This window comes from Capra hircus, unplaced genomic scaffold (assembly GCF_001704415.2).
Source record: "Capra hircus breed San Clemente unplaced genomic scaffold, ASM170441v1, whole genome shotgun sequence".
NCBI classification, from domain to species: Eukaryota; Metazoa; Chordata; class Mammalia; order Artiodactyla; family Bovidae; genus Capra; species Capra hircus.
Genome location: NW_017212090.1, coordinates 1222 through 15084, shown reverse-complemented (window position 1 = coordinate 15084; position 13863 = coordinate 1222). Strand labels below are relative to the sequence as shown.

The 13863-nt window shown below is 46.5% G+C and overlaps 1 protein-coding gene across 1 annotated transcript; it reads left to right on the top strand.

The window, feature by feature from the left end:
* Window positions 1–6284: 6284 nt before the first annotated feature.
* Window positions 6285–13479, top strand: ARHGAP36 (Rho GTPase activating protein 36). Its single transcript, NM_001314297.1, is given in 12 exon segments — window positions 6285–6483; window positions 7750–7815; window positions 8370–8608; window positions 8845–9037; window positions 9248–9303; window positions 9549–9699; window positions 10151–10299; window positions 10476–10652; window positions 10895–10992; window positions 11129–11235; window positions 13323–13358; window positions 13361–13479. Coding segments are annotated over 12 exon segments (1590 nt in total).
* The last annotated feature ends 384 nt before the right edge of the window (window positions 13480–13863 follow it).

Below are 13863 nucleotides of genomic sequence, written 5' to 3'. Positions count from 1 at the left end.
GGTAAGGCTGGAATTTGAGCCCGAGTTCTAGCCCATATCTCAGGACCTTTTCAGGATTCCATGCTGACAGTTTGGGAAGTGGGCTGAGGCAAGAGATGTGATGGGTGGAGTACAGAGCACTTTTGGTGCCTTTCTCTCTATTCATTCTTTTTCTCTATCTTTCATAAGTGCTTTTCAAAACCATATATCTCTATCATCATTTATCTCTATCTATTTATCCTGTCTATCAATCACCTCCTTTCATTACCATTTCCCAAGAATAGTGTTTATAAAGAAAGCCCTCAAAATCTAGCCATCTCTTTAGGAAAGGAAATCTTGATTCAGGTCATTCCAGTTCCAGGCAGCAAGTGTTGGTGTTGTAAACCAAGAAATGCCATGTTTTGGTGGGGAGGGCAAGACCAGGTCTGGAGATAGGCTAGTTCCCAGATCATATCCCTCCATGGTATGTTAGTGCAACTTCAGGTAAGTTACAACCTCTCCGGAGTCCTAGTTTGTTGTTATCTGTAAAATGGGAAGCATAATACCAAACCTACCTCCTTCCCAGGGGTTGTTGTGAGAATAAAATGGCATGATTCATTTATCCATGAGTCACAAATAGCAGTTTTAATTACAAGGCCTTTATGTTCTCTCAAAACTGTCAGAATTTATAATCCTGTGATTCACCCAACAAACACATTGAACACCTACTGTGTGCTAGGGTCTGAAAATAACAGACTCATGGAAAGCTTTTGAGAATGTGAAAAGCACAAGAAAAATTAGACATTAGAAAAAATTACCTCCTGTTGATGGAACATCATATTTTCTTTTTTTACTTTTTCTACCACAACATAATAGAAGCAGCAACCAAAAGGGAAAAAAAGATAAAGGGTGATACAGCTTGTGATACTAGCAGTATTATGTACTCTGACACATACTGCAGATAACAGGGAGAATATCTATACCTAATACAACTATGTCTTCTTGTATTTAATGTCACATCACCTTGTCTACACTATGGTTTGGGATGTTTATAGCACGAAGATTGCCTTTCACCATCCTGAGCGTGAGTTCTTTAGTCAATAAAATTTTAAAAGGGCGTCCCACATTCTATACAATGACAACTGTCCTTATTTTACAAAGAGGTTGTAATTTGTGGTGGCTCTCTGCCTTTGGATGTGACCTCCCTTATTTTATCGAATCAGGCTTTGATTATGTATCTGTTCTTTTGATTTCATTATTTAGCTAATTATTTTGTAGCTATTAAGAACAAAGGTGGATGAGACAGTGGAAAGAGCCCTAGGTCTGAGAAGAACTGGGTTCTTGCCTAGGTTTTGTGTCAGATTGCTGTATGGCCTTGGGCAAACTCCTGTCTCTGACCCTCAGTTTTTTGAACTGTAGTATGAAAGCTTTGGACTAGGTGATGGCTAGGGTCCCTTCTACCTCTGATCCATTCATTCTAATATTCTAATAAGTTCTGGAAACATTTTTTGATGCCAGAGCTTTTCTGAATGTATTTTAACAGTACTACCTTCAGTTTATGAGTGTCTGCTCTGGAGTGATGGGCTGACTCACGTATTGAATGCTGCCCCCGAATTAATTATCTTGGGGCAGTACACCGCATAGGGTAAAATGAGCCATTTTGTTCATCACGACTGCAGCCTTTGCTGAAATGGAGGTTATGGAATAACAACTTAAAGGCTAACTCATTAATGCTCAGGGACGAATGAGGTAATGTGCCAGCAGACCAAATTGGTGCCCGAATGTTTTCATCTAGAGACCTGTAATCTCTCTCCCATGTTGTGATATATTAATGGGGATGTTTTTATTCATTGTTACTGCCTGTAGATATTTGAATACCGTAGATGCAATATCTTCTGGGTACTCAGCCTTGCACACTGTCAGTTTCTCAAACTTCAAAGATCTCTTAGTGGCTAGAAGCAAAATTCTGATGGTGCCATAGAATGCCTAATTTATTAGGATTCTAACAGCATGAGTGCAGTCTTTTTTTTTTTTTTCCTGAGGTGTTTACTAGTGAGCACTGTACCACCCCTAACTATTTGATGGGGACAATGGAGTAAATTAGTCCTCCAAATTGTGAAGGCTGTGGATTTATGCTTAGCTGAAACATTTCTGTCCTCACAATGTCGAAGCGGGGTGACCTTTCTGACGTTAATTTGTTTCTCCATCTGTGCCGTGCATTTCAGGAGGATGTGAGGAACAAGCTTGATGCCACTCGTGTGTTTCCTCTCTTCATTATTACTGGAGAGTTGATTGGGTTGTATCTCTGCTCTTTGTTCAAATTTTGTCTCTCAGTATCTGCTAATATCCTAGGCCCTTTACTGATAGAAATGAAATTATATGTTCTTTTGCTGGTGACAATGTGAAATTAGATGGTTTAAAAGATAGATAAATTTTGAGACTTACAAGCATTTTACTAATCTGAATAGTAGCATTTGAAAATTTGACCTATGCAATTAGTTTTTCTAAATTTTATAATTTTTTAAATACTTGACCCTGATGTCATTGGAGATTGAAGAAGGAAGATCTATTTGCAACAGTCTCCCAAGATCTTTTTTGCCTGTTTTAATTTAATTCAAATTTTGTAAAGATTGAACTAAGTCGGATGGATGCATTGATACACATTCTAATTTTATGCAATTACTTTTGAAACCTGATACTTTCTGATAAAGTCAGACCCTCAGTAAAGAACCTTGAATATCAATGTGTTTATTAAAAACCAATGCTAAATATCACATATATATTATTCAATTCTTATACAATTGCTGAAATGGATACTTCACATTTTCCCCATTTTATAGAGGAAGCCACTGAGGTTCAGAGAATTCAATAAAGTTTCCTAAGGCCACACAGCTAAGAAGTAATAAAGCCTGGCTTTGAACTCAGTTCTACTTAGCTCTGACCCCAGGGACCTTTACAGATATTTTTCTAAGGATATTGTTTTTTGCAAATGTGTTGAATTTTAGGCTGAAACTTAGAGGGCTTGCTTTCATCTTCCTTCTTCCTTTTTGATGTTATGGTCACTTCTGGCCAGTGCCAGAGCATGCTGAATGGGAAGGGGAAGACACTTTGGAGCAAGAGAGGTCTCTTGGCACCTGGCTCTCTGTGAGGAGCCTCCTTTTGTGATCATCTTGGAAAGTCATGCCCTAGGACAGATATTCAAATCTCAAGAATCTGTTATGTGCCTCTCCTAGTGTTGAAGCCTAGTTACTGGTCCCTCCTCCCCAACCTGCCCATCTGCTTCTTGTCTGGGCACACTGACCTTCTTAATTCTGCTTCTGTCTAATATCTACTGGTCCCCTGAGAGAGTTGAAGGCATGCAAGACAGTGTCAATTTTGCTGGCAGAATTGCAGCATAAGATTACTCTTAAGTTTAGCCCTGTATCTTTGAGCAGGAGGCAATGACAAACGGTTTATTCTAAGGCCTTTGATTTTCTTTGGAATTGTAAGCATCTAGGCTGACTCATCTCTCAAAGGCTTCTCTCTCTCTCTCTCGGCTGACATTGTTTTGAGGTTCTCTTATTTGTTCTCATCTTATTTGGGGAGAAGAAGAAGGATTGATTTTCATCCTGATTTTTGGGTAAAAGAACCAGCTATACTCTTTGGATGACCAGATCTTGTAACCCTTGGCAAGAAGAAATAGCTGCAACTCCAAAACAGGTACCAAAAGGTTTGAATTGGGTAAGGGAAAAAAAAAGGAGTCATGTAAAAAAATTAAACCAGAGCTAGGCTGTGTATGTCAGAATGAGACCTTTGGCTAATTGATTTTGGACCTGTCTTTGTGAATCAGGAATTACTGGCTCTTAATTGGGTACTGTGGTTAGGTTCTCTGCATGTGCCTTTGGTTAAGATGGTCATTTTGTGGATGCAGTTTGGTGGCTGGGCTTAGGTGTTCACTTTGGGGTCAACAGATATTGCTTTGCATTTGAAGGAACTTTTATAAAGATGTATGCTAAGATTTTGCTTTATAGCTCAGTTCAAAAGGCATAAAAAATACTCCTCATCCTATCTGGTACTGAACTTAATTATGAGGCAAGTGTTTATTTCTGACATGTGTGACTCTGGCCATTTAAGGAAAGTGGGCAAAAGAGAATTTTGGAAACAAAAGAAGTGAGGGATTCTTTTGTTTTTGTTTTTGGCTAGAGCTCTTTTATATAGATTATTGGATGATAAACTTCTACCTATCCTTTCTCTGTCAATGCTACATTACCTGATCTTTGGAGTTTAAAGCACTCCCCCCTCCCAATAATATATAGACTATTATCATGAAACTCCATGGGCAAGGGGAGCTCAGAAAAGTTGCATGTGACCACTTCCCTTCCTGTCAAAAAGGTTTAGTTTCCCATGTCCCAAATTATCTTCTCTGTTGGGAATAAGCATCACACACTCACCCAGACCATAAACTTCGGAGCTATCCTTCCCCTTACAATAAAAGATTTCTCTAAGTCCTGTCAATTCTACCCATGAAATCCAGCCCCAATGACACTGACTTCTGTCATCGTCTCCTGCCTCTTGGCTCATCTATCTACTTCAGGCTTTCTACCCAAACCAGGCTTTTCACTGCTCTGTGATTTTTCCAAGCTGCAGCTCTCTGTCACTTCCCACTTAAAGACCTGCAGTAGTTCTCTATTGCCTTCAAGAGAAAGTCCAGCTCCATAACATGGCATATAGGGTCATTCACGATCTCATTCCTGCCTACCCAGATTTATCTCCGTCCATCCCCTTTATACAGCTTTAAGAATATAACAACCTCTCTCCCATGGCCTTGCCTTTGCACAAGCTGTTCTCTCTTTCCGGACGCTCCCCCCTCCTTATCTCCAGGCAGACTTAGAGGATTCCTCCTTTCTGTTCTCACAGTAGTTTGTTTATATCTTGGGCGATTGACTTATCACAGGGTTTTGTAAATTGTTGCTAACCTGCGTATTTCCATCACTGCACTGTTAAACCCTTAATGAAAAGAATATTATTATTTCACTCATATTTGAATCTTTAGTGCCTGGCACAAAGTGGGCAATTAATAAACCTTTTATTCTTTTAAATGCGTGCAAGAAAAAAACAAATTAATACTAGAGGTGAAGATGTGCAGTTAGGATGCTGTGTGGGGTTCAGGGAGATCCCCACGGGGGGGGGTCCTGTGCATTCTGGGAGCAGTAGGAGATAGCTGGCACGATGGAGAAGGGGCATCTAAAACAGGTTTGCCAACACACAAAGAAACTTCACTATACCAATCCTGTATAGAAGGTCTCATTAGAAGTGGACTGGAAATGATGTTTGTTTTGGTACAAACTTTTTTTTTTTCAGGAAAAAATAACAATCAAGTTGCACAATTTTTGGTAAATAGACAGAAGGCAAAAGGCAACAGAATCCCACCACTTAATACAGATACCATGAGTAATTGGGTGCATTTATTTTAGTCTTTTATTTTTATGCATGTTTTCCTTCACATAGTTGTAATCCTAATTGATACAATTCTGTATTTTATATTTGTTGTTTAAAAGTTCCTTGTAAGCATCACTTTAATGACTGCATAATTTTCCATACAATGGCTATTCCCTAATGTATATAACTAGTCTTGTTGCTGGGCTAGTTTTTTTTTCTTTTACTGTTACAGTTCTTTTACTGTTACGGTTCATGTACACATGGTTTTTCCTTTCTATAGGAAGATTTCATTAGGATAGATTCCTAGAAGGGAAATCACTGGGTCAAAGGGCCTGGGGATGACTTTTGGCTTCAGATTCATGTGTCCAGTTTGCATTCTGGAAGAGCTGTACAAAATTTACAGGGCTCCTAACCTAGATGAATGTACCCATTTCACCCAAACTGAACAGCATCAAGCATTATCATTAAAAAATAAAAATAAACTTCATCAGTGTTCTAAATAATTAATGGAAGAATATTACCTTATTCTTATCTTAATTTTCATTGAAAAATTTTAAGTAAGGTTGGTGGTTGGGGTTTTTTTAATCTTTTTTTTCTTCTTCTTTTTTGCCCAATTAGGTTTTTTCTTTTCTGGACTGTCGGTTCAGGGCTGGGTTTTTTTTTTTTTTTTTAAGTTGGAGGTTTTTTTTTTTTTTTTTTTAAATAAGCAGCCAGAGGCAGCTCTGCTTGAGGGTTAAGCCGCCTCCCAGTTTTCCCTCCCTCTTTATCACCCTCCCCCCCCCCCCAGAGTTCTCTCCACCAGGTCCAGAGACAATTGGATGATGCAGTCCTCATAATCATCCGATGATTGCAGAATGGGTGGCTGCATTCCTTTTCTGAAGACAGCAAGGACGCGGTACCCCAGAATCATGCCCCCTTTGCTGTTGTTGTCTGCCTTGATTTTTTTAGTGAACGTCCTGGGAGGAGCCCCGGGACACAACTCGAACCGCAGGGCCAAGATGATCTCAATACATAGCCTCTCCGAGCTGGAGCGTCTGAAGCTGCAAGAGGCTGCTTACCACGAACTCGTGGCCAGGCAGTTCCTCTCTGAATTCAAACCTGAAAGAGGTGAGCAGTACCCCGGTATGTGGCATCCTCGCCTTCGGGCCGAGTGGACCCTCCGGGCCGGGCGGAACGAATTGGGGGTTTGGGGGTCGAGGGGTGGGAGGGACTCTCCTCTGGTCTCGGACCTGGCCGGTTCTCCCGGCTCCTGGATAACCGAGGGAGTGGGACTTGAGGGGTGTTTGGTCAACTGGGAAGAGGTAAAGATGAGTTGAGTTGGGTCGAAGCTTGGGGCTTGGGGGGCAGTGAGACAGGCAGATATCAGAGACAGACAAGTGGACAGAGGACAGGTGAAGAGACAGACGGACCAAGTGCGGTGCCAGAACGAGTCGGGACGAGATGGAGGCTCAGAGAGATACTCCGGGAGGACTGGGACAGACAGAGACAGCGCAGTTGAGAGACCAAGAGTTGGAGGGAGATAGCGAGACCGAGAGAGAGACGCGCCAATCCCGGCGAGTAGCGGGAGGGCGGATGCGGGTGCGGGGAGCGGCGGCGGGAGGTGCGCTGGGAGCGCTGCCCACCTCGGCTGGCTGCCGGGGAGCGAGCGGGACCCAGCGCAGGACGGGGGTCGAAGAGCACCGGGGTGTCCCCCGCGGGCGCAGATTGGGCGGCTGAGGGGAGGTGAGTGGGGGGGTGGGGTCACGCGAGCCCAAGGGGCGCCGCCGCAGGGATGAGAAGTGCAGGGGGCAGTGGGCTCGCCAGGCGCGCGCGCGCGGCGGGCGCAGCCGAAAATAGGAGCCCAGCGAAGGGCGGTGAGACCCCGTGGGCAGCCGCCGCTGCGGGGGGTGGCAGTGCGGGGCCAGCGGGTGTCGCCGCTTCTCCCGCCGCAGCAGCGCTGGGAGCCGCTGGCCTCCGGGCAACGAGCGCGCCCGCAGTAACTTAGCGACCCCTACTCGCCCGGGCGCCGCAGGCAGGGCCCCTCCCCTCGCCTGTTGCGCTGTCCCGCGGCCTCGCAGCCCTGGAATCTCAGGTTGAAGCGTCGTGTTGCGCTACTGCTGGTGCGTAACGAGATGCGCGCTGCGCACGCGGCGCCCTACAGATCTGGTGTGGTGACATCCTTGGAGTCTCGGGAGGTAAACAGAATTGGTCCCGTTTTCAAATGGGGAAACTGAGGCTGAGTGAAAGCAAAACACTTCGGGAGGACAAGACAAAGCTGTTTGCCCCTCCCTTCCCCCTCCGTCCCTGTGGATCCGTGCACTGCGATGTTTTAGTCACTTATCAAATCCTTTTTGTATGAGAGTGCGTGTATTTTCGTTTTTTCTCTTCCCATAGCTCTACCTACTGACCGTCCAAACACCTTGGAGAAGTGGTTTCTGATTCTGAGAGGACAAGAGAGGGGTGAGGGTCTCTCTTACTGTACTTTCCTTAGTAAAGAAACAGAATGCTGCACCCCTCCTGCATTCGAGAGCCTGGTTACTGGAGACAGGGTGGTGCCCACTGCCCCTGGGTCCCCCGTCCCCTCGCTTCCCCCTACCCTCTCCCCCCCCGCCCCCCCCCCCCCGGCTTCCAGAAACCCCGCAGGGTATGGTTTCAGGAAATGGCGCACTAGTTCCTGGAGTGCTGAACAGTCCCATCAGATCTGATCCCCGGTGAATCTACTACCCCAGACAGATCGCCCAGAAGAAACTGCCCTCATTGCTTCAAGGTGGTCACCCCCTGGCAGGTCTTAAGGCAGGGACCCCGTCGGGGTAGTGGAGTGGAGCTGAGTCGTTCAGCCAAATCACCGTAGGGTCTCTTTGGCTCCCTCTCGGGGGAGGGGCGCTGCGGGTCTGGCGGGATGGGGGTGGCTGGGGGTGGTTGCTTAGAGGAGGGCTACAGCCCCTGCAGTTCCTCCCGATTTAAGCGCTGTGGAGCGCTGACGTTTCTCATTCCTTCTCTCCCTGGCTCCCAAGCCGTATCTCTCAAGACCTTTGGCATTCGTCTGGAAGAGGTCCTGGTGAACGAGCTTACCCGCCGTAAGCAAGTTGAACTGAGAGCCACGATGCAGATTGAAGAAGCCGCCGGTCCCGCTACTAGCGGTCGTCGTCGGGGAAACGCGGTGCAAAGGATGTTTGGCCGCATCCGGCGCTTTTTCAGTCGCCGACGGGATGAGCCCTTCCTGCCCCGGGAGTTTACTCGCCGTGGGCGTAGAGTGAGTTCAACCTTCCAGGTTTCAGGCAGGGGCCCTTCGTGAAGTGTCCGGGATGTGGGGCGGGAGGGTCAAGGCCTGTGTCCTCAGAAGGAAGGGGATGCTGAACAGAACGCGTTGGAGGGGCATAAGAACTTGTCTCCCGTTGCAAACGTGACGCAATCTTTAGGAAGGTTCGAAGTGACACCCCGCCCCCGCCCCAGCTCCCCCATTTTCACAGAGTCTGGGTTTCTCCACAGGGCGCAGTCTCTGTGGACAGCCTGGCTGAACTGGAGGATGGGGCCCTGCTACTGCAGACCCTGCAACTTTCCAGGATTTCCTTTCCAATTGGCCAGCGACTTCTGGGATCCAAAAGGAAAATGAGCCTCAATCCGATTGCTAAGCAAATCCCCCATGTTGTTGAGGCTTGCTGCAGCTTCATAGAGAAACATGGTAAGGGGCCAAGAATGGCGGTGAAATCAAGGTGGAAGGCAATTAAAGAGAGCCGTTTTAGAGATGGGGAAGGGTAACAGGTCAAAGGAGGAAGGGCTTGCAACATTCCCCTGCCACCAGTTGGGGTTGGAATGCGGTGGAGGAGGAAAAGGGTAGTGCTGGGGGAGGGGTGAGCAGAGATACTGAGCTTCCCTTGGTCTTTTCTTTCAGGCTTAAGCACAGTGGGGATTTTCACCCTGGAATATTCTGAGAAGAGAGTGCGTAAGGTAATAATAAACCAACTATGTTCACACTTTTGTTCCTTCAGTGAGAGAAAGCCCATGGGGTGCGGCTCCCCCATAGACCTGAAGAGACTGTCATGCCTGGTGAGGGGAGCATGGTCTTCTTTCTAGCCCCTCAGGCACACCATATAGCCAACTACCTCTACTGAGGGCTGAAATTTATTGAAGGAGTGGCCAGCAGGAAGGCTGCGGTGGGCAGAGCCTTCACTGGCAGTATTCTCTTTTTCTAGCTCCGTGAAGAATTTGACCAAGGCCTGGATGTGGTGCTGGATGACTCTCAGAATGTACACGATGTGGCCGCGCTTCTCAAGGAGTTTTTCCAGGACATGAAGGACTCGTTGCTGCCGGATGATCTGTACATGTCCTTCCTCCAGACAGCCAGTGAGCCTTCCGCTCGCCCTTGCTGGGCAGGGAAAGGAAATAGCACAGGGGATGTGGGGCTCTGGGGACAGAGCTCAGGCTGCAAGACCCCAAGGCACTAAGGCAAAATGAATAGCAGAAGATGAAAATACCTCTCCAGATTTCACTACAAGTCTCATCTTTGGAAATCTCTCTAGAGCTTCTTGAGGCTGTGTGTACCCTCTCAGGGCAAAGTAAAACCTAGATTCTGTAGAGGTGGGGGTCTCTTTTTTGGGGGGTGTCTTATTTTGATGGGAGCACTTCTGGGTTCTAGGGATCCTGAGTGCAAATGCCAGGGGAATGAGCAAAGAAAAGATGCCTAGGTACCTTCCCCATAGCCTTCAGCAATTTGCAACCATAATCACACCTTTCTTTGTGTCAGGCTGCTGCCAAGGCACGCCCCCTAAACCAGCCCCTGATTTCCTCCCTCTAGCGCTGAAGCCACAGGATCAGCTTTCTGCCCTGCAGTTGCTGGTTTACCTGATGCCACCTTGCCACAGTGACACCCTAGAGCGTCTGCTGAAGGTCCTGCATAAGGTCACTGAGAACTGCGAGGACTCCATTGGCATTGATGGACAGTTGGTAAAAAGCTCTGGGAAAGGGTAGTGAGGTTCATAGCAGGGGACATGTATGGGAATATATGAGAAAGAGAGAGAGAGACAGAGGGAGGGGATAACAAGAACAAAAGTGACCTTTCTATTTGTGTAATTTCCATTACTGCTTTTGAGTTGATCACTTCCTGCTTTCCTTTTACCTAGGTTTCAGGCAATCGTATGACGTCCACCAATTTGGCTTTGGTGTTTGGATCTGCTCTCCTGAAGAAGGGGGCATCTGCCAAGAGGGAGTCCAGGAAAACCAGACTGGGGATTGACCACTATGTTGCCTCTGTCAGTGTGGTCCGTGCCATGATTGATAACTGGGATGTCCTCTTCCAGGTGGGTGGAAGCTTTGGACACACACATTTCACAGCTCTCTCTCTCCTTTTCCCAAGACAAGGAAGAGTTCTATGTGCATCCCTGAGGGATAGCCAAAGCAGGCAGCCATAAATCTCCCAGTTTAAAAGTCCTTCCTACATTAGCTGTGCATGGTGCCTTCAGTTCTGGGTACCTGATACAGAGGAGTATAGACTTTTAAAATGTTGTGTAATAACAGCTAACCTTGCTAATTTTGTTCTCAGGTGCCTCCCCATATTCAGAAGCAGGTTGCTAAGCGTGTGTGGAAATCCAGCCCTGAAGCCCTTGATTTTATCAGACGCAGGAATTTGAGGAAGATCCAGTGAGTGTTTTCTGGGTTTATTCATGCTTAGCCTGAAGGAGGATCTCCTATGGGGGCTTCTGACTCCAGGTCGCCCTTATGTTAGTCAACCCAAGTATATCAACTGACTTGCTTTTTCAAATTCATTCCCCTTCAGGAGTGCACGGATAAAAATGGAAGAGGATGCTTTACTTTCTGACCCGGTGGAAACCTCTGCTGAAGCCCGGGCTGCTATCCTTGGTCAAAGCAAGCCCTTTGATGAAGGTCAGTTCCCTGCTGGCGGTCAGACCCTTGCTGAAGGTCAGGCCTTTGCTGCAGGTGAGTCCCTTGGTGAAGGTCAGGCCCTTCCTGAAGGCCAGGTCCTTGCTGAAGTCGAGCCCCTTGAAGAAGATGAGTCCTCTGAGGACGATATGTCAGTCAATGAAGAACTAGTATTTGAATATCTCAATCAAGGATTAGTCTTTGGGGAACTTCAAGGTCTTGAGATTCCAAATGACCTTGAGTTTCAAGGCCCGCATCTCGAAGGCATTCCAGAGCTTGATGAAGAAGATGATGATGATGATAACGATGATGCCCTGAATTTTGATGGTCTTCCTCTCCTTGAGGACATTCTAGATGCGGATGATGAAATTCCAGACCTCATTGGAATTGCAGACTTTGATGAAATACCATATTTTAATTTTTTTCCGGACCCTCATGTAGTTCCAGATGTGCAAGAAGTCCCAAACCTTGGAGAAAACCCAAACCCTGGAGAAAACCCAGACCACGACTTTGATGAAGGACAAGATTTTGAAGACTACCAAAACCCCAACCTCGCAGAAGTTCCAGATCTTGATGTTGTCCCGAACATTGAAGAAGCTTCAGATGCTGATGAAATTCCAGACCATGCCAATGACTCTGATAATGATGAAGACCCAGATTTTGGAGAAGACCCCAGTCTTGAAGATGTTCTAGCCCTGGATGAAATCCCAAATGATGAAGCCTCAAATGCTGAAGAAGTTCCAGACCACCAAGAAGCCCCAGAAATCAATGGGATTTCAGACTCTGATGAAGACTTTGATTATGATGAAGTCCCAGGTATTCATATGGTCCCAAGCCCTGAAGCAGCCTCTGGTGGTCATGTCCCAAGCCCTGAAGAAGCCCCTGGTGGGCATGAAATCCCAAATCATGAAGAAGCCCCCGAGATCAATGGACTCTCAGACTCTGAAGAAGACCCCAGTCTTGAAGAAGTTCCAGCTCTTAATGGAGTCCCAAATGAGGAAGAAACCTCAGCTACTGAAGAAATTCCAGAAATCAGTGGAATTGCAGGATCTGAAGAATACTCCAGTCCTGAAGAGGTCCCCACTCTCCATGTGGTAACAAGCCCCGAAGATGTCTCTGATGCTGATGAAATTCAAAGCCAGGAAGAATCCTCAGATGAAAGTGGAGTACTGAACAATGAAGAAACCTCAGATGTTGAAGAAATCTCTGGGCGCGAAGAAGCTGCTGATGTCCATGAAATCCAAGACTCTGAAGAAAATCCTGATCTTGAAGAAGACTCAGTTCTCAGTGTGGTTCCAGAGCCCAAGGACACTCAAATTTGCAACGAAATTCCAGTTTCTCAGAAAGACTTAGGCAACACTTTTGAAGAAGATGAAGTTAATGTGACTGCAGAGCTTGAAGATGTCTCCATTCTCAGTACAATTCCAGACCCTCAGCCAGACCTAGCTGTCAATCTTAAAGAAATCATGAATATGGAAACAGTCCCAGTGCCTAATACTGTTGACTCAAAAGAAGTTCAGAATCCAAAGACCGTCTGGTTCCGCCAAGAAGATGCAGATGTTACATTTCTTGTAGATATCACCTTCTTTAAGAACCAGTCTCAGCCTGGCCAAGTCATGGACTACATGTCCTTCTTGGAGTCACTGAAGAACAACGCCTGCTTTCGCCTCTCCATGAAGTTCTGTAAGCTTCCGGCTCCGGCTTTGTTACTCATTTGCTTAGTAAAATTAGTCAGGCTGGCTGTAGGGTGGTGGTGGCTGTTAGGAGGCCACCCGCTTCCCTGCTTCCCTGGTGGTATTTCCCATTTGCTCTGAGCATGGGGTATCTGTCTGACTCTTCTCTTCTCTAACACGGCCTTGCCCTCTTACCCTCCGTCCCCCACAGCCAGCTTCCACAGTGGGCCTAGATATAGAGATATATCTTCTACTGTTAAGCTTCAGTTTTCTTACATGTTAAATGGGGATAATAATTTCTGCCCTAACTTCTTGCTTCGTACTGTATTTGAAACTCAAAATTAGGTCTTAGTCTCTTGGGTGCTGTGCAAAGTATGAAGTCTAGAATCATGAGTTAACATTGTTACTATTTTCCAGGTTCCTCTGAGGAGCCAGCTGTGCCTCCCGGCACTGCCGTTCCCATGACGATGAGGAAGGAGCGGGTAACCCCCTCATTCTGGAGCAAGACCGCCCATTGCTCCGTGTGCCCCGGGAGAAGGAGGCCAAAACTGGCATCGGCTACTTCTTTCCTTAGATGTTTTTCCTTCTCTATGGTGCCGGACAGGGGGAAAGGGTGGGGGTAGACCTGGGATGTCACAGGAAACATTAAGGAGTCTTGAAGGTAAAGATTTGAGGGTAAGAAGGAGTTCTACCTGATGCTCGGGTCAGGGTGAGAATTCCAAACACACTGCCAGCCCCTGTCCTGGGGGATGTTTGGTTCCTTATGCTGGTAAAAGCAGAGATGTTTCTGTGTCATGCTCAGGCACCCTGGTGCTACCTTGCCTCTCTCTTTTACCCCTGATCCTGGCTTTCCCCTTACTGCAGCCGTCCCTTTAATTGATGTGACATTTGTGGTAAAATACCTGTCCCAGAGAAGCTCGCAAATCTCGAGGTGCTTTCCCTCCCCCAAAGGGGATTG